The following is a 25,431-nucleotide window of genomic DNA, read 5'->3' as shown; positions in this document are numbered from 1 at the left end:
ACTTCGGGCATGTCGTTATTCCATTCAAGTTCACTCTCAGGGCTGGATGTTGGTCGGTTGGAATGCAGGGTGGGAAGGTCAGCCAGCAAGGTCAGAGGAGGTGCTTCCCCAACCCTATGCCTCGGGTCTTCGTCGGACTCTGCGGGTGCCGAAAGCTCAGCAGACATAGCCAGGAACCCATCACTTCGAGCACTTTGAGTCTCATTCGCTTTATTTTGCTCATGGTGACTGTTCAACAGTGCAAATACTCTGTCTGCAGTCTTCACGTGATGAGACCAGTCAACCAGACTAAGTCTATAGTTTGGTCTGTCCTCGTAGATGCTTCTATTCACACTGTATAGATCCTCCAGGCCTTGCCAGTTGACGTCTGCAGTGAGACTGGGCTGACTAACCTTCCCATCCGTCCCATAACTGTCCTCTGTGAAAAGAGATGAAGGTGGATCCTTAGTGGAGAAAATATTTCCTACTTACTGGCTAAATAACTTACATTGTTTTTGCGGTACAAGTCAATTTGAAATAAAACACTAAAAAGTATGTTTCCCTAGTAATTTGTTGTCAAGGAGGGGCCAAAGGTTACAAAAGTGACTGAATGATAATGAAATTTGGAAAGAAAATCGAATGAGTGAGAACTTCTATGACCAGGCTTGGCTGGTACTGGAAATACACTGGTATTACCGGTCAGGGGGCTTATGTTTTACTCCTGGCTCTACTCAAGTCTCCTGTGCAATCAGGAAGTCAAGTGAATGAGTCTCTCTGAGTCTTGGTCCCTCATCTGCCACATGTGGGAATAGTTGTGTGATAAAATCTTTACTACTTATAGGGCTGCTGGATGAATGCCCTGGTGGCGCAGTGGTTGAGAGTCCGCCTGCCGATGCAGGGTTCGCGGGTTCGTGCCCCAGCCCGGGAAGATCCCACATGTCGCCCCCCCAAAAAAAAAAAAAAAAAAAAAAAAAAAAAAGTCAAAGTAATTTAATGTAATAGGCAACGCTTAGTAAGATATTTTTATTTTATATCCCTGACACTCAGTATAAAAACACATTTGAATGCAATTAAAGTCTTCACAGTAAATGGATCTATTTCTTAGATTGCTTTTTTGCCCTAAAAGTTCTATCCTTTAGATAAATCAATCATTGGGTGGTTTTTCACAGCATGCAAAGAATACACCAGCTTTCTCTGTCTCGGATTTTTCTACATCACTAAGATGACTATAGTTCTGCAGAAAACAACAGCTTTTCTCTAGGTACGCCCAAGAATGCAATGAACTACCCACAAAGCAATACAGATTAGCAGGAAGAGTGAGTAAAACTATACAAAACCCACACCCTTAGTATAACCAGAAGATAGAGAATTCTAGAATCTTCAAATCACCTGTAAGTGAAAAAAAAGTTAATACCAAGTCCCAGTAGAGCTGTATGTCACACTTTGGGCACCAGCCCTGGGAAGACTGCATACAAGAGAAAAGAAGAAAGAGAGAATGAAGTCAAAAATGGATTTGAAACCATTGCTGGAAAGAATGTTAACCTGAAGTATAAAACACTGTAGAGTCTTGGTAAATCGCGGTACTGACAAATGAGGAAAAGACCTAGAAGGGCACATGAATCGAGGTGGCAGTCTTGAAAGGCATCATTTCAGGGAGAAAAGGAGACAAAGGAAGAAAGAAACAGCCTTTGGAAACTGGCAATCAAGGAAAAAGGAAGCCAAAGGGGGGAAATTTCAGGTCCTGCAAGAAAAAGAGAGAAACAAAGAGATTCGAGGACACGCAACCTCTTACAATCCCATCCCCCAATAATAAGAAAATAAAAAAGTAAAAAGAAAGTATAATTGGTTACACAGAAAAGGATCTTCTTAAACCAGACATCTTGTAAATACTTGAAGTCCACGAAATTAATAGAAGCAGTCTAAATATAAACAATATTATTAGAAGAGAAAATAGAAAATAAGAACAAAAAGTCTACCATCTTATGAAAATGCCCCTGCCAAAATAAACAGTAAAGTGAAGACAACCACAACGTAACAAGGCTAGGTAAATTGAACCTTCTCAATCAAGCATCCAAGGATGTAAAAGTCACCTTAAATCAGAAATTAAAGTAGGAACCAAGGATCATATATTCAGTCAAGCTCTCCTTCAAGTATCAAGGCTACAGAAAAACAGATTCAAACATGTAAGGGTGCAGAGAATACTGCACACATCAGTTCATCTTGAGCAGTCTCCTAGAGGATGAGTTTCATTCAACCAAGAAATCACTGGGGAAACTTCAGCAAAAGGATTGATGGTGAGCACTTAACACGTTTATCAGATCCAGGAGTAAACCAAAATGAATGAGGTAGAGAACAGAAAAAAATGACATATCTAACTAATAAATCAAAATCCTGGTTCTTTAAAAAAAAGGATTAAAACAGATAGTCATTAGCTTACCTAATTAAGAAAAAGGGGAGAAATTTCAAATATACAAAATAGAAAATGACAAGGGAGAAATAATCATTGAAATATACAAAATTTAAAACGCAAGCAACTATGTTGCAGACATTAAAGTGAACAGATTGGAAAACCTAGATGAAACACATAATTGTCTAGGAAAATACATTTTATTGGAATTGACCCAATAGAGATAGAAAGCTTACACAGAACAATTTCCAAAGAAGGAAAAGAAAGGTTTATAACCTTTATATAAGTTTATAAGAACTACTATAGGAAATTTCTATCAGTCTTGTAAGAATTACACTACAAAGAAGCACCAGGTCTCTATGATTTCACAGGAGAGTTTTACTAAACCTTCAAGGAAAAGAGAATCTCAATGCTCTACAATGTGTTCCAGAGCATAGAAGATCGAAGAACCGCGGCGGGCGGCGGTTATCCTGGAGCAGCCAGGTGGCGCCGATGTAATCCCAGAGGTCCTTTTTAGAAAAAAGGGAGGCAGGAGAGTCAGAGAAAATGTGACCTCGGAAGCAAAGGGATGTGTATGTTGGCGGGGGTGGGGTAGAGGTAGGTATTGAGATTTGAAGACGCTACATTTTCAGCTTTGAAGCTGGAGGAAAGGGACATGAACAAGGAATGCAGGCAGCTTCTAGAAGCTGGAAAAAGCAAGGAAATGGATTCTTCCCTAGAGCCCCCAGAAAGAACGTAGACCAGCTGATACCTTGATTTTAGCCCAGTAAAACCCATTTCAGACTTCTGACTTCTAGAAAAGTCAGAGAATAAATCTGTGTTGCTTTAAGGCACTGGGGTAGTTATAAGAGTAATAGGAAACCAGTATAATACCTAAAAAGAGAATGCTAGCATAAACAGAAAGACAATTTCAGACTGAAATCATTTATTAAGATGCAAAAATCCTAAATGTTAGTGAAGAGAATTCAATATTATATTAAGAAAATAACACATGATGACCTACTGCAATGGAAAGTTGGTTCATTCTTAGCAAGTCTATTAATACAATATACCATATTAGTAGATCTAAAGAGAAAAATGATCTGCATATCTCCATAGATGCTGAAAAGGCTTTTGACAAATTCAACACTCATTATTGATAAAAACACTAAAAAAAGAATTGATGGCTATTTCCCTAACATAATAAAAATGTAAATATCTTAGTCCTAAACATGCTTCTCACTTCATGGGAAAATCCTGAAAGTCTTTTCATTAAGAACAGGGACAAGGTCACATTGTACTGAAAGCATTAGTTTATCCAATTAGATAAATCAGAGACACACAAGTGGGAAAAGAAGCAAAGCTATCTCTACTTGCAAATGTATGGTAGTGTATCTGGAAAATCCAAGAAAATCCATGACAAAGTTAACTCAAAAAAAAAAATTTAAAAGGTAGCAGGATGTAAAGTTAATATACAGAACCCAATAGCCCTCATATACACAAACAATAATCAAGTAGAGGTTTTAAGGATGGAGGAAAACCCTATTTACAATAGTAACAAAGAAGATAAAGTACTTATAAATAAACTTAATAAGAATGTGCAAAACCTTTAAGAAAATACTTTTAAAAGCTCCTGAAAGACCCATAAGTATACTTAGCCTGATGGAAAGATGTCCTTTGAACTTTCAAAAATATGTGCGACTCTGCTCATAATAAGAGCAATACAAATTAAAACCACACTGCCATACCCTTTTTCTTTCTTATTTGACTGGAAAAAAATTAAAAAGCCTGACAGCTGTCAAAAGCAAACACTGTCATACATCGATGATGGGAATGTAACCCTTATGGAAGAGAATTTGGCAATATTTAATACATCCACATATGCATTTACCTGTTGATACAGTAATCCCACCAATTCATGACTAGGAATTTACTCTGAAGATATTCTCAACAACATGAAATTACACTTGCACAAGGCCCTTTATTGCAGTACTATTTGTAATTGTAAAATATGAAAATAACTGAATAATACATAAAAGAGCAGTTGAATAAATTATGCTTTTTGCAGTTTTGACTTTGGAGCTAGGTGAAGGCATTACATACTAAAAACCAAAATCAAATGAATAATGATGAAGATAGAAAAAACCTAAAATGGAATACAAACAAATAAACAACCTTACTTTATTTCAAATGAATAACATAACCATAATCAAAGAGGGCGGGGCACAGAACAAGCCCAGATAACTTTGAACGTAGCACTGTTTTTTGTTAATCAAAAGAGAAACAATTGAAAAATACACTGAACTCCAGACAGCAGGTTTGTTTTTGCAGTAGTGTGATTTAGCAATTCTGAAATTGCTCTCTGTGTACCGGCAGCATTTAACAAATGACTTAATCCACTGGGGATAATGGAAACTGGATTTCAGTGCCTACCTGTCCCTCCGCGGCACACTTCTTTTTCAGGGTGCAACCTGCACAGCAGCACCCAGGGCTCCTGGTCCTGACCCACACCTTTAACAGCCCTGACACAGGTCCCCTCTTCGTCTTAGGAAGCCGACCTCACCTCCAGCCCCTTGAACTCCAAACCCTGGCTTTGACCCATCTCTTGGTCTAGTGCCTTAAACAGAAAAGCTCAACAGTGCTAGCAAGGCAGCTTGAAAAGAAAACGGAGCCCTGAGATGTGACTGAGAGAAGAGACCCGGGGGCAGCTTCCTTAGGACAACACAGAGCAGGGCAGTGAAGGCTGTGTTTTTCCTTTCTGATCTCAAGAGGTTTGGATGGTTCAGAAAATGCATTCGTGTGCTGAACTCTGGGCTGCCAATGAGTGATGATGGAGATGGTGTGGGTGTTGATGAATATCTTTTTGTGTTTCTTATAAAATACAGTAGCATTCTTTTATCACTCATTACCCCCTTTCACATACCGCTTTCTTCATGTGAATGTTTTGGGCCCCCATATTATACCTGACTAATAATACCCATCATTATTGGGGCTTGCTATATGTTAGGCTCTGTTCTCAGCTTCTGACTAGTGAGGCTGGGATTTGAACCCAAGGCAGGCTGGCTTCAGTGTCTGTGCTCTAACCACAGTACTTTGCAGCCTCTGACACACAGCTATGCCACCCGTAACTGTCTACAAGGAACGCACTGTGGCCACAGGGGCAAATTAGTCAAAACAAGCAAAAGTGGTTCCTTAAAAACTAAAGGACCCAGTGATCCCATTCCTGGGCATATATTTGGAGAAAACTCTAATTTGAAAAAATACATGCACGCCCATGTTCATAGCAACACTATTTACAATAGCCAAGACATGGAAGCAACCTAAATGTCCGTCGACAGAGGAATGGATAAAGAAGATACGGTACATATACAACGGAATACTACTCAGCCACAAAAAAGAATGAAATAATGCCATTTGCAGCAACATGGATGGACCTAGAGATTATCATACTAAGTGAAGTGAGTCAGACAGAGAAAGTCAAATACCATAAGATATCACTTATATGCGAAATCTAAAAAAGATACAAATGAACTTGTTTACAAAACAGAAACAGACTGACAGACATAGAAAACAAACTTATGGTTACCAAACTGGCAAGACGGAGGGGAGGGATAAATTAGGAGTATGGAATTAACAGAAACACACTACTATATATAAAATAGATAATCAACAGGGCCTACTGTGTAGCACAGGGGACTCTACTTAATATTCTGTAATAACCTATACGGAAAAAGAATCTGTAAAAGAATATATGTATATACGTGCATAAAACTGAAACACTTTGCTGTACACCAGAAACTAACACAGCATTGTAAACCAACTATACTTCAATAAAAAGAAAAAGTCTACTTTACATTTGGAAGAGACAAACAAGCAAAAGCAATGTGGACAGAAGCATGGTCGCTGAGGGTGGGCACGACGTGGCCTGCAGGATGTGGGACAAAAGGGGGCAGGAAGCAGCCATGCCGGCCTTAGGCTGCCAAGAAGTGACCGTGACCGCCAGCAGCTCATCAAAGGGTAGCGGCATCTGCTTTCACGGGCAACGGGAAAAATAAACGCCCCATCAACCTGTGGATCTGATTCTATTTTGCAACACAGAACTTATTACTTTCAACTCAAGCCAGCAATTATTTCCTGAGTAGAATGGGGGCCACTTTACTGAGCTGTGTCCCTACTCTGAGCTTGTCCTAACCGGGAAAGTGACCAGTGGGAATAAGCAAAGCGTTTCAGCTGCCCTGCCCCATGGACCTCCCACGCCAAAAAAAAAAAAAAAAAGGAAATTGAACAGGGAACAGACTGGCTTTTAAAAGACCTTCTAAATAAGCCTAAGGATTAATTTTCGAAAATTCACAAAACTGAAGGCAGTTTACAAACTCTTTTGTAGTCAGTCTCGTACAAAGTACATTTTCTAAAATATTCTTGAATTTTCAAATTTCAAATTCTTCAGGTGTGATTGTTCTCATTTTTCTCAAAGGCTTTTGTAATCAAATTGCATGATTCAAAATGCATTTTAATTAGTTTCCTAAAATAAATAAATAAATAAAAATCTTAAAGAACCGAAGCTTCCAAAAACCCATTAGTGGTGCCGTCACGGGAGGGCTGTGGGCTGGTAAACTGGGACGGCAGTTTTTTCGGCCTTTCCACATCTGTTGCCTTTCAATCCAACAGGATGCAGTGGACGGGGGGAGCACATCAAGCACTGCCTTTGGGTGTCCAGTGAGAGCTCAGGTCTGACAGGTCGATGCCCTCCTGTTTCGTCATTTCCTGCCTACGATGTGGATGGCAGCTGAAAGGTAGTTTGCCTCATGGATTATGAAATGGTGGAGTCTGAAAACGCCAGTCATTCTGAGTTAAAAAGGATCCTTAGATTTGTCCACTGGTAAGGAATTTAGAAGAAAACAAAACAAAACAAAACAGGTAACACGAGGTTACCCTGCACACACACTTTCACCGGCCACATTACCAGGGAAGGGACGCCATGCCCTCAACAACTAAAGCTACCAAGGGTTTGCCCAAACGACCCCAGAAATGATGCATTTGGCCCCGTTTAGTGATGGTGGTGACAGGGATCAGGGTAGGGGGAGTCCCAGATCCTGTCCTTTACTCTGACCAGACCTGTGTCTTAAATAACCCGTTAATACCCTTTTCCCTCTGTCATGACAGAGATAAAAGTGGGCCAGACGGAAAATCCCGCAGCTATAGAACTGAGCGCATCATAAAATAACTTAAATTAGTATCTAGTGTGAGGTCCACTGAAAATGCCCCACTTCAGAAATGTCTTAATGGGACCCCCGGGAAGCAGGCAGATCAGTCCTGGGGTGTGAGATGTCACCTCGTCAGCCCACAGCCTGGGGGAGACCCGCGTAAGAGGGGGCTGTCCTGCTGTGTCTTACGTGTGCTGGTGCGGGGTACGCAGGGTGGGTGCGGAGGCAGAGGGAGGAAAGGAAAGGAGAAAGACAAGAGGGGAGAGAAAAAGAAGAGATAGAGAGACCGTTATCAAGGATCCTCAAAAGTCCAGCTTTCTCTGTCTTGTTTGTTTACACCTTCCCCGCCATCATTCAGCTTCTCATGGGACCAATGAACTGCCCTCTGAAAGGAGGAACCTGAGACCACAGCTCAGGAGGCTGGAGGAGGGGCAGGGGGGCCAACAGGGTGCCCCCGGACAGGCGATAGTATTCTATTTCTTTGAGACAGTATCAAGATGGGTGACACCAGTGAGGTCCATGTTCCTTTGATGAAAGTGTTTCTCCCAAGAGGATTCGTGAGCTAAAGCAGTGACACATCCGTGCCTCAGTTTCCCCTCAGTAAAGTGGTAAGGACAGACCCCTCCTGCCCCACACGGCATGTTTCTGACAGACCTGCTTGAAGTCTAAGCTTGGAGTAGAAGTGTCTGTGCAAGGGCTGCCACGGCCGCCAGGCATTCTGGGTCCCCCTCCCCGACCCCGGGGCACAGGGAGGTAAGCGTGATGGATGGGGGGCTGGAGGGGATAAGAGGGCTGGGCTGAGGGCCGTTTGTCAAGCTTTCATGTGTCAGGCACTATTGTCTCCAGGCTGTGCTGGGGCCTTTCTGCGAGACTTGATTCCAGATACCCTGACCCCGACTCCCACACTTCCTATTCACTCACCACCACCCGGCAAAGCTTCTGAGCCCCATCACCGCTGCTTTCACCACCAAAGTTAATTAAAGACTGTGAACAAGGAAACGCCTTCTCTTTGCCCCAACTTTGGCTCTAGCGTGCTCTTAAAATTCCCGTGACGCCTTTCATGATTTTGACTTCAGAGTTCATAAAATCTCTACCTCATTTCTGTGAAGCCTCTCCACCAAATCAACGTGTAGGCACCACCAGGAAAATAATTCTCCCCCCTTGTCCCCAGGGCTCCCGAAGGTCATTCTGTTTTCTCCCTCTTCACGTCATTCCGTGCTTAAAAGCGCCATCCAACAAGCAATCAGCACGGGACTGAGTGAATGCTCTGAGAGACATCTTGTCGTGACAATGAGTTGATTTAAAAGCAAAATGACAGATCTGTCCCCAGTGACACAAGACGGTGGAGAAAGCTGTTAGAACATGCATGCACCCCAAGCTACGCTCTGTGCGACAAGGTGAGAAACAGAAATGAGTTAAAGTGGCTGAATCATGCAATGACTGGGAAAGAAGCTGCCGGGGAGAATAAAAAAGTGTGAATACCTGTGCAGGTCATAGCTTCCTCCATCTTTATTTCCTGATATAGGAAAATATAAGAGTAATTTATGTTAGCTTTACAACTCATAAAACCACCCACTGTGTCATGTTCCATGCACAACATCTAAACCCTAGAAAGAAATATATCATGTGAAATACAGACAGTGCTGGAGCCCAGCAGAGCTTTTCTATTAGACAGGTTCAAAATGAGGATGGAAAGCTATAAATAAAAAGGTTTAAGATAAAACGTATCAGACTTCACATGAAAAATGGGTGAGGGTGAGATAGGAAAGCCCATTTTAAAGCGATAAAACGGTACTTCCCGAAGTCCATGTAAGTCTCAGGAATAGTTAACTTTTGGTTATTTGAGACAAAACACTTGGAAAAAAGGGCCAATAATCATCTCCCTCAGGAAGCGTCTAGAAGGTGGACAGGACTACTTGAAGCGTAACGGTAACAAGAGGTCCGCCTGGCGTGTCGTTCACCACTTAGAGACTCTATCAGGTTTCACTAAGTGGAGCTGCTATGTCATCACCAGTAGGAGTGCTATGTTCTTCAGGGCAGAAATATCTGGGTGTAATATTTCTAGTGCCTCTAATACTTGTTTCAATTTCCAGGCCTTAGGGGGCTTTTTGGGGGGTAAAATTTGAGGAAAAGGTCAACAGATAAGCAGGATATCTGAAAAGATTTAAGCTGAGTGGAGTCAGTGACCAAAAGACCTGGCTGGACTCTTCTGGCTGGCAATGAATTCCAATAAGGTTTTAACTGAGGGGTGGTGACTGACAGCTGAGATGGGACCGCCCACAGGATTTAGAATTTCCTCTGGGGTTCACAGCTTGAATGCCGTGAGGACCCTATAATGGTGGAAATGACAGGTGACGATGCTCATCATTTCAGGATGCGCCACTGCCCCCCCCCCCACCGCCGAGTCCCCCATCAAAGCTCATGGCTAGGGGAGCTGCTTACTTTTACTGCTGGTTCTGCAGGGGACCCACAGAGACACAGGCCCTTAAGGGCACCGAGAAAACTCAGCTGCCCAACAGAGGGTTTTTGCAAATTGCTCCCCACTGCCTTTGGGTCTAGCTCTTCACCCTTTTGGGGTTGGCATGCTGTGCCCTTGGCCAGCCTCAGCTCTTTCTCCCTCCTCCTATGGACATCTGACATTTACATTTCCACAGGAATTATGAGAAAATAAGTATTCTCATTAACCAGGAAAGTGCTGGGACGGACCCTGAAAAGAACTGCATCTCCATGAGCCAAAGGAGAAATGAGTTTAACATTGCAGGCCAGGGAGGGAACATCTGGCTGATTCCATACAGGCCCTCTTATACTTTCAGATCTCAAGACCACGTTGTGTTCAAACATCTCTAGTTTCAGATGGGAAATACTTGCAGAAGAAATCTAATTCAATGTGTCGTGGGCAGGGATCCAACTGGGGGAGTTCCAAACTCTGAGAAGCAGAAATAGGGCATTGTGTGTTTCCATCCCAATTCTCTTAAAAAAAAATAGGATATCCTGGTTGACCTAGAGTATATCTTATGACTGTTGACATCCATAACAAATAAACCCCCAATACTTTCATCCCGTTTTCCAGTGGATGCTTCCATCAGGAATTGAGGTTTACTAAGAGAATGGATCTTTGGGAGAGATGGAATGAAACACTCCCCAAATCTTCGGGGGTATTAAATTTTTCATTAGTGCACCAGAGCTAAATTAGAGAACAAAATATGTTTGGAATTGCCTGGCAAGTTTCCCCTGTAAGGATCCCAAACTAGACGTTTCTATATCTTCTATCCCCAAGTACATGTTTCAAAGGCAGAAAACTTGACAGCAGAAAGAATTTTCCAGGTACTATGGGACAAAAAAATTTTTTTTTTCCTTACCAACTTCTAGGCCCTTAGGTCTTGGGTTGCACTGCTTATACCCTTGACAGCTCCTGAGTTCCATCAGCTGCATGTGTAGCTGATTCAAAACGCCCCGTTCTATCGTGTGCACGGTATTTGTGAGCTGTGGATGAAGCGGCCAGGACAGTATCTTTAAGCTCACGTTCTGCTTATTCCATTTTCAATAAGCTTCATAAAACGAAAACTTATTGACTTACCTGATAAGGATCAGTATTCATATCAAAATACTCCAAAAAGCCAGTGGCGAACTCACAGAAGAGAAAATTATGCGTTTCATTAACTGTCCGCAAACACCAGTAGGTGTTATTGTTAGAACTCGTGCAAGCACAGAAAGAGCCCACTGTCGGTAAGAAAGAAAAACAAAACGAAAAGAATGAGAAAACCCAGGAGCCCAGCCATTCCAGCGTTCCCTATCTTTACATTTCGAAGTTCACATTTTCTTTCTTGCCAGTACTGTGCGTGTAGACGTTAAAAACAACTACATTTCTCCCCCTCTCTGTACAAATTTGCTGTGAGATTAGGTGAAGATGCAAAACAACAATGGCAACCTCGGAGGGTGATGATAGGCTGAAGGCGGAGGTGAGGTTTCAGGGTCTTTCGTTTGCTGTCCCCTTAGCTCTGTGGGGCACTGTCTCCAAAACAGGGTGACTGAGTAGAGAACGGGAAGGAAAGTATCGGAACTCCTATTTATGGTTGTTGTAATTTTTTTTAAAGAGGGAAAAAATGGTTCCTTAATAAAAAGAGGGACCCAGTGCCTTAGCTTGCTCTGAATGTCAGATGGTCGCGTGGCACAAATGGTGCCTGGAAAGAGAGGGGATTCTGCAGTGTGGATGGGTTTGGAGGAGGCTTGAGCGCCGCTCAGTGGATTTAAGGATGACAAAATTTGTGATCTTGCAGACTCTCTACAACACTTGAACATGAGATGGACTGTTACCATGAACATCTTTTGTACCACGCAGAGGTCCACTGGTTGACTTGTAGAAAGTACGGGAAAGAGAGGTCCAATGAAAGCTTCTGCTACTCCCTCTGCCTGGGGTGCTGCACCCCCAACCCCTGTTCACATGATTCCTTCTCTCCACGCCTCAGGTTTCAGCTTCAATTTCACCTCTTCAGAAAGGCCCTTTATCCCTACCCTCTCTAAAAGGGACCCTTTGAAAAACTTTGATCACTGTTTCCTTCACAGCATTATTACAACTTGTAATTATTTTATTGATTTTATTTACTTTCTTTCTTTACCGCTCTCGGAATATAAGTGTCTTGGGGGCAGAGAAGGAGGTGTGTCTCGCTCATCGTGTGTCTCCCGTGCTCGGCCCAGAGCCTGATGGAGAACAGATCGCCAGCAAGCTCTGTGACCCTCAGATCCCCACATTCAAAGTTAAAGCTAGGCCTTTAAGAGTTCACTCAGCCTCGAGTATGTAAACATTATGTAAACATAACTGCAAACAGAGACCCTGAAATCAAGATGCACCAAAACGGAAAGAGAAACAAAAATGATCACAAATAGGCCCTAGGTCTCCCCAAGGATGGTCTCTGGTTTCCTGGGAGTCTCCAAATCCCAGTTTGAGAAACACTGACCTGGACTTCAAGTGCAAGTCTCCATGCACTTGAAATAAAGCAGAAATGAAATACACTGGGGACAAAACCGTTCATCCATTTATTTAGTTCCTTAGTGGCAAAGCAGTCTTGCTGGGCCGGAAGTCGGTCAGGGGCTGGGTACTCCGTGAAATATCGTCAGGAGAAAAACCCACGGAGAGCTGGGCATTTTCAAACAAAACGTCAAAATAAAAATTTCTAAAGAAAAACGTAACTTTGGGCACAATGATTCCAGTTGTCAGTATAGACAATGATATGATGCTTTAATCTAGAATCTTTCTAGAGTCCTGGTTTCGAGCTGCTGAATTCCTAGTCTAAGTGACTGGGCACGAGCTGCTGGCTGTCGGGACGGCGGCAGGAAGTGGCGGTTAGATGGGGCAACTCACGGTTCCAGAACGGCGCCGTCTGCCAGTGGTTGTTGTCATGCGTGAAGCAGGTGAGGCCAGGAAGGCTGCACTCCTCACCCTTCCGCTGCCGTTTCTTCTCCTTCCTCTCTTTCTTCCTCCTGCGGTTCTCCTTGAAAAGCTGCAGTTTGCTGTCTACTTCTTGAGCGGCTTCTCTGTTCCAATATAAGGGACTTTTTAATGATCAGAAAGCCCTTTCTCAAGTAAAAATAGGATTGTTGCTATGAATCGCACACACATATTTATATTTAAGCATAAGACAGTAGACACACAATAATGGATGGCCTTACTTTTCCAGAGGGCCTCGAAACACAAAATGTAAGCCATATTGAAGACAAACTCATGAAGTGACGCTCTTAGAATTTTACTGAATCTTAACAGGATTGACATTTTCTTCCTATTGACATGCAAACATTGATGGAAATAAATGTCAATGTGAATCAGTAGATCCTGTTGGCCATGCCCTTTGGGCAAGTGACTTAACTTCCTGGTGGCCCGGTATCTATCAGCCACGAAGTCAATGATTGGTCGGATTAGATGACTTGAATTAGGTTTCTAAAATTCTCTGGACAAATCCTACAAAATAGGCTTGGAAAGAATTAAAAAAAACCTTTTTTTATTATCTTGATCTTTCCATGAAGGGCTCAAATTTTGTTGAGGCTCAAATATTAAATTCCCTTTACACGCACATTTTACGATTATTTTAAGAAGATGTCTTTTTCTTCCAACTTATAGAATTCAACACAATTGCGTGCTGCTCTACAGAACACACAGACCTAATTCAGCGAGTCCACATCTCCTAATCACTGTCCACAGAAAGCAGTGCATGGAGTACAATCTAGATACCAGCCGATACGCCAGCAGAGAGCACACACGCAATTAGAGCAGAACTTCAAATGATACTCCCTCCTGGGATTCCAAAAATATCGATTGCCATGGTCCCTTGGCAAGACGTGTGCTTGTTTTCAACTTCTTGAGCTAATGCCCTCCCAGTTGTGTCTACTTTTCTTAAGCAGCACCACTTGGAACACAGGAGTCCCAGCAGCCTTTCAGAAAGGCCCTGCAAAAAGTTCTTCACTCCCAGCAAATGTGGCAAAAACAGTTACTTACTTGAATGGGTGAAGGTGGCTCTTTAATTTCTCTTGCTTTTTCACACCTTTCTCTTTGTTGTAATAGCTGCAGGCAAGAAGGTTGAAAAGTGAGTCTTCATAATTGTGCATTTGATCAAACAGTTGATTTATATAATGGAAGAAAAATACAAGGCAGGCAGTTATTTTGTTGCATGTAACAATCTTTTAAGTAAATGGGACTTTTTTTTTAAGCTTCTGCTTAGGTTTATGACGTGTTTAATTTGACATACATGGTTTAGATCATTACAATATATGATATCAATTTATTAAGCTTTCTATTGGTAAAAGAGAGAAACAAGCCTACTGTGCGTCACTGCAGCTTGTGTGAAAATGAGACCATGGATGGACACACACCCACCTCTGTTTACTGCAGCCACACTCCTCAGGTTTCCTTCTCTTTAGATGTCCTCTCACCTCTCTTAAATTCTTAATTTTATCTTGCAAAGCCTCAATCTGGAAAACACGCATGTCAACCGCGGCATTTTAAGATCAACATTTTCTATACAAAGCGTCTTTCTTTCCACCCTATTTTCCGTGTTTACAGCTACACAGTTACAGCTCTTCATCTGAGGTGATAATTAATTTGGAAACAAGCTGGGCATAGAGTATGTCTATCTCTATATTCCAACGATGTGTTATAATAAACATTAACACAGCTGCCTCTTTTATAACTGAATCGTTTTGCTCACAGAGATTTCAAGAGGTCATGCTTTTTTCACCTTCTATTTTGTTTTCAGACAGGAATATCGCTGTATCACTGGAGAAGCAGAAGCAGCTTGTTCTTCTACTCTTCACATAATTATCAAAAAGGTGAGTGTACACAGCAGGGCTGGCAGGTGGAGTGCGCTTTTGGAATATACCTTCCAAGTACATGGCCATGGCTCACCTCTTTATCAATGTATGCCTTGTGGTCCTTCCAGGCTCTGGCTGATTGATAAAGTTCTCTCTCACAATGGATTGTATCATTTGGAAGAATAAAGCATCTGCAAAAACCAAGCAAACAACATTAGAAGCAGGTTTCTATTCTAATATGAAAAAGCAATTAAAAATAGCCAAGCGAACTTCATTACCCTCTATACCAGAGGTCCCCAACCCCCAGGCCATGGACCAGGAGTGGTCCGTGGCCTATCAGGATCTGGGTGGCACAGCAGGAGGTGCACGGTGGGCAAGAGAGTGAAGCTGAATCTGCCTCTCCCCATCTCTTCCCATCGCTCGCAATACCGCCTAGACCATCCCCTGCTCCCTCCCCGCCCATGTAGAAAAATTGTCTTCCATGAAACCGGTTCCTGGTGCCAGAAAGGTTGGGGACCGCTGCTCTAACTGTTTAATCTGGATGCAAGCAGTTACCTGGAGCTGAGCTACAGACAAGGATAAGTGGGAATGCTTCCTGGCTACTGGTGAGGACAGAGGATGGTATCAGAGAGATGTCATTCATCACAAAGATCAAGGCAACATTCAATATTCACGCCCCCATGAACAAATATCACCCCCCCCCAAAAAAAACCTCCATTTTTGAAAGCCCCACCAAATACTGTAGGAAAAAAAATGTTCTCACAGTTGTAACGGAAATGGTTGATGTGAAGAAATACAGAGATAGAAGGTGGTTATTCATCCCACTCATTGTGTTACAAAGAGCCTGTCTGAGGTGTCCCATTAAGTTTGAAGCAAAGAAGCAGCCCCAGGGACGGACAGCAGGTGGGATGGGGGAGCAAATCAACACTGAATGAGAAACAAACCCGGGTCTCAATCTTTGAGCCTCTGGAACCATAACCACTGCGGGCACCAGGAGACCCGTCCCAGAGATAAAGATGCTGGCAGGGCTCACAGCACCCCACCTCCCTAAAGTGATGAAATGAAAGAGAAAACAAAAGATCTTGCTAATAAATTCAGAAAGAAAAGATGTCTCTATCAAGAGAGCACACAGATTTTGGAAGGAACTGAAGACCCAGGGCAGTCGGTTAAAGCCGAGGGGAATCTCCTCCCTCCCCATCTCTGTGACTCCCTGGGATCTGGAGAGGTCAGGTGTTTCTGCATCTCATATCCATCCTCAACCCACGCCATCTTTCTGGAAGCTTCTCCGGGACCCAGAGTCCTCCCTTGGGCTGTGTTTCATTTCTGAGAGTCTAACACTGTAACTGCTCTGAGCCGCAGTGCCCATGCAGCACCGAGAGCCTTTCCAGCCCCGGTAATGTTTTCCATGTGTTTTCTAGACTCCACAAAGGTAACTGCTTCGGGGCAGAATTCCACTCCTGCTGAGTCAAGATGTGACGGCATCACTCTGGCTAAACGCCCAGTTGATCAGCCTTCATGTGAAACGGACCCAAAGCAAACGTCCAAATCTATGACTGTTTGGACTCCTTGTTGCTTCTTTAACCCCCAGGAACGTGTCACATCGGCCAGCTCTAGGAACACCGTACTGCTGAGTGATATCGCTTTTTGTAAAGGGGCAAAATCATATGATACAGAGGGATGACTTTGAACTCAATCCCCGTGAACACAAAGCCTTCCTACTTGTGCGTCACTCGGACAGTGGCGGGCAGGCCCACGGCATTGCCGCTGTCGGCCAGCATCGCGTCCCCATCACCGCCGCTGGTGGCCTGGCGGCCTCTGGGCCCTTGGCGACCTTCATCGTGACGCTTGGCAATGTTTCGTGGTCGCAGGACTTGCAGTTCTTCTTCTTCCAGGTTTATGTCATATATTTCGCCTTCAAATTCGACTGACAAGGAGCGTGTCTGCCGGGTATGGACAAATCTGGGCTTGTACTCTGGAAATAAGGGAAGACAGGTTAACACGGATGGCCAGGTGTAGTTTAGGAGGGAAGAAGATGATCGCCAGGCTTGGTGAGCATTTGGGGAAGGCATTGCTGAGGGGCGCATCATGGTGCAGTGGCCGGCCCAGGGGAATGCACACCGGAAGAGGCAGGCCATGGTCCTGGCTTTGCAAGTGCAGAGCACTGTGTTGGATGGTGTGTTTCTCTGGGTCTCAGGCCTTTCATCCCTCAAGTGAGGGGGTAGATCCAGGTGATCTCTAAGACCCTTTCCCCTTAGGGCAGGCTGTGAACTTCTACATCAAGTTTTCAAAGTGAACTACAAAGCAGTTCGGATAAAGCTATCAGTAATAGTAATGACTATAATAAGCTTTTAATAATAAAACTATTAATAGTAATGACTATAATGAGCTTTTGCTATATATTATTCCTATCGTCCTTATCTCTAATGCACAATCATGAAAGACAGGAATTATGACAATAAATCCTCACATTAAAAAATCTATCAGATGGTCAAAACGGGCTCATGAATTTGTTATCATCTTTATATTATGATGAGAAAACTGATGCTTTGGTTACATAATTTGCCAGGTGACGCAGCCAATAGTTGTGGGATCTCAGACTACAACCGATCAGATTCTAAAGATTACAGTCTTCCCACGACACTGGGCTGCTTTCTCAAAAAGGTGAATGCTCCAGACACTTTCTATTTGCACAAATAATAGAAGATTGCTCTAAGAAAAATTAAATTTTGCAAATGCTTTCATCGGCCAACTGACTAAATGCCTGGCCGATGGACAGTAACGCCAGGGGGAGATGAATGTGCTCTCTGGTCACCAGAGACCACTGTCAAGGCTCACTGTGGGCTAGATAAGAGCTTTAACATGCACACACCGCTCCCCGCTGATCAGATGCACTCAGGCTCTGCGGGGGGGCCGGGGCGGGGCCACTCAGTGGCCTTATGTGTCCAGCCCGCTGCGAAAGCAGGAAGAAAGGGAGCACATTGGCTGTGAGCTCAGAATCATTTCGTTCTCTGCAGGGTGCAGCTCTCAGAGGAAACGCCCCTGTGCACTGGATCACTGAGAGCGCTCACGAATTCCATCATTACGCAAAAGAAGAGCATTCACTCCCGTTCTCGAACACACAATACTCCACGTGGCTTGAAAAAGTGGCCCCAGACTTCTTGAGCTTGTGCTCCACACGGAAAAGTCAGTGTGTTTTATGGTCAGTGCCTGGGGAGCGACAACTGAACTTCTTGAGAGAAAAGAGGCTTCCCCCACCTCCAAGCTGGACACTGGAGATGGCTTCTGTTAAGGGAGAGGGTCAGGGGTCCTGTCCCTTGTCGTTTTCCCATTTGAAATCTTTGTGTGAATTATTAAACCTGGCATTTTCTCTCAGGAGGAAAATCTCCAAAGTCAATGATTTTCAGCCTCTGGGGTTATTGATTCCTTTAATATTTTGTTGAAAGTTACAGACATTCAGAAACATGTGCATATATACACATAGAATATACTTAAAATTTTGGATAAAATGCTAGAGGCTCATGATCCTATAAAGTTCATCTGTGAAGGCCAGGATAAAAAAGCCTGTTCTAAGAGCTTCCATTGCACCCTAGTGAATGATTTGATTCCCTGGTCAGTTCAGAAAGGCGTTATCATAGAAATAAGTCACTTTTCACATTAAGCCACTAGATGGCACTAGACTCTCGCTCTTTTATGGAAGGTGCCGCTTCCTAGGAATCTGACAGCTGCCTGAGAAGAGTTTTTATGAAGATGCTAGGCACTGCTTCTCATGCTGAATTCGGCTAGTTTGACCCCGCCAGTCAATAAGAGGAATTAGAAACATATATCATCCTAAAACAGATATGCCGTTTAAAAAAGCATTTATGCCGTTTAAAAAAGCATTTATGCTTCTCCTGTTAGTTAAATGCACAAGCACTGAAACCTCGGATTTTTCTCTTCCTTCTTTAAGTGTGCATGTTTTGTGTCTGCTGCTTTTACTGAATATATTTTCATCCTAAGCTTAATATTCACAAAGCAAAATTTCAAATGACCTCGGCTTTCATATTGTAAACAGAACTATTATTTGCTTTTAGCCCCAAACCTGTGCATTGATAATATCTAACATGTAGATGGATCAAGACGTTTTTGTCTCCCTAACATCCATTCCCAAAGGCCTTGGGCTGCCACTGAGAGGGTCACGGCGAATGGCTTACTCGGGGTCCCCTGGTTCCTTAGGTACTGCCTCTGACTCTTTCTCTGGCTTCTGCCGGCCCGATAACCGGCATCTCCACAATTGCACTCTTTGTCATTGTCGTGGAAGCTGCGAGAGAAGAGGGGCCTCGTGCTGTGCCGGACGGCAAGCAGGTCACCAGACCCCTTGCACTTGTGAATCCGAAGCTTGCCAGACGCGTCCTCGACACACCGCCACTTCTGCAAAAGCCAACGTGAGAGCAAGTTACCCATCCCCCATCCCGAGTCAGGTGTTCCTGATTAAAGACTGCTGCTTTTGTTTTTGGAACCCTGGCGGCACCCTTAAAAAGAGCCAAGGACAAAAGGCCAGCTTTTCAGTGACCCTGGACTACGTTGACTCCTGTTCTCTTAGGTATTTCCTTCACTGCAGGCAAATACAGATGACCACAAAGTCATGGGAAATCAGAGCTACCTCAATGACACCAGAGCCCAAAAATTGATATATAAATCCTCAGCATCCAGTCTAAACAGAGCCTTGAATGAAACACGTAAAAGCCCTTACTTAACACACCAAGCCACAGAGCACAGCTGTCAGGGCTGTTTTCACCAGACCCTTCTTTTTCTGGAAAAACAAACGTGGCTGTTTTGTTCTCTGTCCTTGAATTTTCTAATTGCGAGCCCGGGAAGAGTGGCACATGAGGAAGACAGAGATGAGTTTAATCTGAGTCCATCACGGGGCAAGGCGAAGCTCATACAGCCCAGACATTAGCAGATGTGCCAGGCTTTCTCTGTGCTTTTTCTTATCCTTCTACAAACAGCGCACAGCCAGGAGAAGAAGCTGCTCCCTAAAGAGGCAAAGGTTCACCTCCTCGGCGACACGCGTGAGGATCTGGGCCTGGGTTTTCTAGTTCGAGCTTTGTCTCAAGACAGCCACAGAGCTTGCAGGCTAACTTCCGGATGAGTAGGCCCCAGGATCGGGTCTCAGTGCCCCCCACCCTGTTTCGTGAGTATCAAACCTGGCTGCAATAACAGAGCTTTGCCTGGGGGTGATTTCATGTGATCCTCTATAACTGACTTAAAGATCTAATAACCTTCCTTTTACTTTTCATTTTCCCCTTTCTCCCTCCCTAAAATGTTAATCTGGCAAATAGGAAGAACAATGACTTTTATTTTAAATTGATTGTGTTTGTTACAACATGCTACACTGTAGTATTATCAAACTTGTGTCTTTTTTTTCCCTTCCATGTATGAGTGTCACCTGTGTAAAATTTTTATCGATACTTCTTTTCTTTCAACAGACACGTTTCTAAACTGTGGCCAAAGCAAAAGTATTTGTAAAATTATGCGTTTGTTGTGCCAGTTATATATTTTCTTTTTTTTTTTTTTTTTTGTGGTACGTGGGCCTCTCACTGTTGTGGCCTCTCCCGTTGCGGAGCACAGGCTCCGGATGCGCAGGCTCAGCGGCCATGGCTCACGGGCCCAGCCGCTCCGCGGCGTGTGGGATCTTCCCGGACCGGGGCACAAACCCGTGTCCCCTGCATCGGCAGGTGGACGCTCAACCACTGCGCCACCAGGGAAGCCCAGAAAACCTTCCTTAGTTTTATAACCACAGTGCATTAAAATTTTTCTTTTTTCTTTTTTGCCCTGTAAGAGCTGAAGGGACAAGTAGATTCCTGTAGAACACAAAAATATAGGCAAAATTTTTAGTGACTTAGCCTATTTGGATTACAACCTGCATTTTCCCATTAGCCAAACTCCTTGTTGATTTCTATGGGATAGAGATGAAGAGAAAGTGTGTTTCTTTCCTGAAGAGTTGAATTTAACCACACGTAAGGTCTGGCATGGTCCTTGGCATGGATGATGTATCATACAAACTCAAATAGACATACATATATGCATGCACGTGTACACACACGCACACACACATATACCCACAAACACCACATACATACATGTACCCGCACACATTCTTGTATGAAACAGGAGCCGCTGACAAAAAAGCCAATTATTTTCTATACCACGGACTCTCTGAACAAGTCATAGACCCTATTAGATAGAGTAATTATCTAGAGGCTTTGAAAACCTTCTCACCGGCAAGCATACTAGGAATTTTAATGAAATATAATTACCACACACTGGCCACAGTCATCTTAGTGTCCGATATCATGACAGTTTTTATGGCTGAGCAATCGAACCTGGAAATAGTGGCAACTAAATGGTCATCTTACTTAGAGAGTTTATAGAGGGAGGCGGAGAAAGAGAACTTTGAAAAGAATTGCATGGACATATATACACTACCAAACGTAAGGCAGATAGCTAGTGGGAAGCAGCCGCATAGCACAGGGAGATCAGCTCGGTGCTTTGTGACCAGCTAGAGGGGTGGGATAGGGAGGGTGGGAGGGAGGGAGACGCAAGAGGGAAGAGATATGGGAACATATTTATATGTATAACTGATTCACTTTGTTATAAAGCAGAAACTAACACACCATTGTAAAGCAATTATACCCCAATAAAGATGTTAAAAAAAAAAAAAGAATTGCTCTGAAACACGCTGCAAGCCATTTACAGGCTCTAAATAATGAGATGACTTTGCATTGCAGAAGAGTTGCCAGAGTCAGATGAGAGCCTGAGCTCGGGCGAGGCTAATGCGACGTGGAATCAACCTCAGAAATGAGCTTCGTTAAGTCAGCGCCCTCCCGAAATACAGATGGCACGCTGCCTCGCTTTCATCTTGTTTTTGGACTTTATCGGTAAAATCAGTTAATGGTCAGATCCAGTTTTGCCCATCTTCTCCAACCACTCACTCCTGCAAATTCCTTTTCTGATCTCTGGGACACCATCTCAATCCTCCTCCTGCCTCTCTGACGTATGAGTCTGTGCTGATAATTTAGCGCACATTTATTCCGCAAGTATTTCTGTACATCTACTGTGGGCGAGGCGCTCGATAAAACTATTTCAATAATTCCAAAGTTATTATTATTCCATTTTAGCCTTTCCAACTACACTGAAACTTGGGATGAAGGGCAAGGACCAAGTCTCTTACTCCTGAATCGTTCCCTGGAGTTAGCTCAGCGTTGAATCACTCCATTTAACAATTATGTCTTAGTGTTTTTGATGGATTCTATGTAACTTAAGGTAAATCACACCTGATGAAGAAGAGAAGGTTGGCTATTTTGGTTCAAGGAATCATGTGTGCAGCTGCTTGGGTGGAATCCAACCTAATGAGAAATGTCACATTGTCATCACCTATTAAACTCTTACTCGATATAAGGTACTGGTGTAGAGTGCTTTATGTAAAGATTTATTCATTTTATGTTCACAATAACCTAAAGTGCTACCATAATTCATTTATTGGAGTAGGGTTTTGTAGTAGTGAATATCACCTACATTCTGCCTGGGACTTGGGAGGGGCATTTCATACCCATATTGATGTCGCTTAGTGGGAAAGTCTGGACTTTCAAGCCAGAGAAGGCTGGATTTGAATTATCAGCTTTATCACATTGCTATGGGGCCTGGGGCAACTCAGCTACACACTCTAAGTTTCTGCAGGGTCATATGAGTACTAGAGATAACACATAGGAAGAACCTAGCACACGGCAGGCCATCGACAAAGGCAGCTGCTATTATTCTTATTCATGATTGTTACACACAGTTTATTATTTAAAGAATTTGATCTAATGTAAACTTGATGAGAGGCAGCCATTTTTAAATGGAGATAAGTATTGGGTTAGGGATCTGAAGACCTCAGTTTTAATCTTCCTTTGCTGCTAACTCTATGGCCTTGAGCAAACTGCAGAATCTCTTTGTTCTTCCAGATTCCACATCTGGTGAAACAATACTTGCTCCTCCTGGCTTTAAGGATATGTCATGAGAACACATTGCTGAGTGTTTTCAGAGCTCTGAGGAAAAGATGCACTCCACGAAGCCAGAGGACGACTATTAGAATTGACCTTTAATAAGGCTACCCAGTCCTTGGGCAAGGTACTGTTCCCTGGCTGTAAACTGTCTTAAATGTAGTAATTAGGATTTAGTGGGGAGACTGCGAGCGTCACCCTCCAACTGTGCGACTTCGGTCAAGTTACTTTCCTGTCTGAAACTCATGTTTACAACGGGCACAATACCTGTTTTTTAGAAGAGTTTTCAGGTGTAAAATGTTCCATGTAAAATGCTCAGCATAGTAGGAGATGGTGATAGAACTTTGGTTACTTCCCTTTCTGGAAGTGACCACTAGGGGATCATTAGAGTTTCTACGTTTTGAACTGTATATATTTCTCAGATTGATTAGGAATGTTCTGTATTCTTATTTAGACCTACTTATACCCGTTTTCACGAGGAAGAAAAAAACTTTGGCTACAACTTGTTCGAAGATACACTGCAATGAAAGCTTAATTTTACACACAGGCACACACGCACATTAGTTTTCTCTTATTATACGTCTTACTACATGGATTTGGTCCTAATTCGGGTCAAATCATATTCTCTGAGATGCAACCACAATACAGTAGTTTTCTGATAACCTGATTATCCTTTAAGCCAGTGCCAGCATCATGGAAAGCAGTAACCTGCATGTGGACATGTGTTTGGAATTTTCATCTAGGGTGAGGGTGGGCAGAATGGGTGAAGGGGGTCAAAAGGTACAAATTTCCAGTAATAAAATAAATAAGTCCCCGGGAGTGTAATGTACAGCATGGTGACTACAGTTCATAACACTCTACTGCACATTTAAAAGTTGCTAAGAGAATAAATCTTAAAAGTTCTCATCACAAGGAAAAAATATTTGGGATTGACCTATGTACGCTACTATGTATGAAGTAGATGGCTGGTGAGGGCCTACTGTATAGCACAGGGGGAAGAAAAAAGAAGGTACCATCTGTTTGCAGGACATATATTAAGTTAACCTTAAAAATGCATTCCAGGGACTTCTTCGGGGTGGGTTGGTGGTGGGGAGGGGGAATGGGGAGTTAGTGTTTAATGGGGACAGAGTTTCAGTTTAGGAAGGTGAAAAATTCGGGAGATGGATGATGGTGAGAGTTGTACAACAATGTGAATGTACTTAGTGCCACTGAACTGTACAGTTAAATATGGTTAAAATAGTATGTTTTATATTATGTGACTTTTACCACAATAAAAAAAAATTTAAAAAAAATTTTAACTGTGCGGTGATGGATGGTAACTAGATTTAGTGTGGCAATCACGTCACAATATATGCAAATATCGAATCATTAAGTTGTACACCTGAAACTAATATAATGTTATATGTCAATTATGCTTCAATTAAAAAAAGAATTTTCATCTCAACGCTGGGGAATATAAGACCACATAAGCATCCTTGTTCAAATCGCTACTAACTCAAGCTCTTGTCAAACTTTCTCACAAATATGAAATAGAGTTGCTTGTGCTGAGATTTATCTCCTGCTTTCTCTGAGATGGGGTAAGATGGGATTGGGGAGGGGAAAGGGGAGAGGGAAAAGCAGAAGAGAGAGAAAATGTTTCCTCCTTTAGATTTTATGAATAACCATTTGTAAAAGTCAGTGTTGGAATGCTGGAAGAAGTATGGTTCTTGTGAATGAGGGAAAGTAAAACTGGTGAACTGACCTTGGCCAACCATCAATAGCTAGTATTTGCTGAGTGCTTGCTATGTGCCAAGGACTACTCCAGCTGCTTGACATATGTAACTCCTATAATCTTTACAGTAACTCCCGGAGGCAGGTACTATTATTACGCCCATTTTACAGATGAAACTGAGGCAGAGTTAGGTTAAGCAACTTGCCCACGGTCACATACCAAGCAAGCAGTGGACCCAGGATGCAATCCCAATGGATGAGGACACCGATACGAAACGAGAGTGGTTTGGGGCACAGTGTGAGGTTGAGGGAATGGCACCTGGGAAGACAGAGGTGACAACCTACATGCAGGTGAGAATGTTACGTTTACGAGACAGGGCGGGCATATTGGGAAATGAGAGTAAAAATTAAATAAGGTGGGGCCACATTATGTAGTTGATGGAGAAAGTGTCTGTCCTTAACGTTTGTCTGTTTCTGACTTGTTTGGAACATTATGAAATAAGGTTTGATGTTTAACCCTGCGATTTGTACTTTGAAAAATGCAAAGAAGCCGAGCATCTAGGTAGATGCCCAACTGTTCAGACACATCCTTCAGTGCAGGCTGAAGCTAGGAGGAGGCTTGCCTTCCACACTGGGCTCCAGTGCAAATGAGAGTTCAGCCAGAGCAAAGCACTGGGGGCGCAAACTTTCTGGCCAGCTTCTCTGGAACCAGGAGAGCCAGGGCAGGGAGAGGTGGGTCAGTGGATGGTTACAAGCCATCCCGTGATCTTAACTAGGGCTCAGTGGGTTTCTGGAAACAGGCAGCCCATTTCTGGCGCACTAACAATTCTAG

General features: G+C 43.1%; 1 protein-coding gene across 3 annotated transcripts in view; it reads right to left on the bottom strand.

The window, feature by feature from the left end:
* Positions 1-343: 343 nt before the first annotated feature.
* Positions 344-25,431, bottom strand: part of SULF1 (sulfatase 1) — a 70,328-nt gene continuing 45,240 nt past the window's right edge. Inside the window, exons 10-19 of one of the 3 annotated variants that reach the window (XM_024739011.1) lie at positions 19,059-19,275; positions 16,588-16,840; positions 14,963-15,059; positions 14,435-14,529; positions 14,057-14,122; positions 12,929-13,101; positions 11,147-11,289; positions 10,929-11,052; positions 9,052-9,085; positions 344-418 (exon numbers count right to left, since the gene is read on the bottom strand). In XM_024739011.1, coding sequence (XP_024594779.1) covers positions 388-418; positions 9,052-9,085; positions 10,929-11,052; positions 11,147-11,289; positions 12,929-13,101; positions 14,057-14,122; positions 14,435-14,529; positions 14,963-15,059; positions 16,588-16,840; positions 19,059-19,275 — 1,233 coding nt within the window. In that variant the 3' untranslated portion in view covers positions 344-387. Of the gene's footprint in view, positions 419-1,386; positions 1,445-7,122; positions 7,193-9,051; positions 9,086-10,928; positions 11,053-11,146; positions 11,290-12,928; positions 13,102-14,056; positions 14,123-14,434; positions 14,530-14,962; positions 15,060-16,587; positions 16,841-19,058; positions 19,276-25,431 lie in introns of those variants that run through there. The other 2 variants (XM_024739010.1, XM_024739009.1) reach the window with 2 other exon arrangements.

This window comes from Neophocaena asiaeorientalis, unplaced genomic scaffold (genome assembly GCF_003031525.2).
Source record: "Neophocaena asiaeorientalis asiaeorientalis breed wild unplaced genomic scaffold, Neophocaena_asiaeorientalis_V1.1 scaffold299, whole genome shotgun sequence".
Taxonomy (NCBI): domain Eukaryota; kingdom Metazoa; phylum Chordata; class Mammalia; order Artiodactyla; family Phocoenidae; genus Neophocaena; species Neophocaena asiaeorientalis.
The sequence above is the reverse complement of the archived record's forward strand: the minus strand, read 5'-3'. Positions and strand labels throughout refer to the sequence as shown.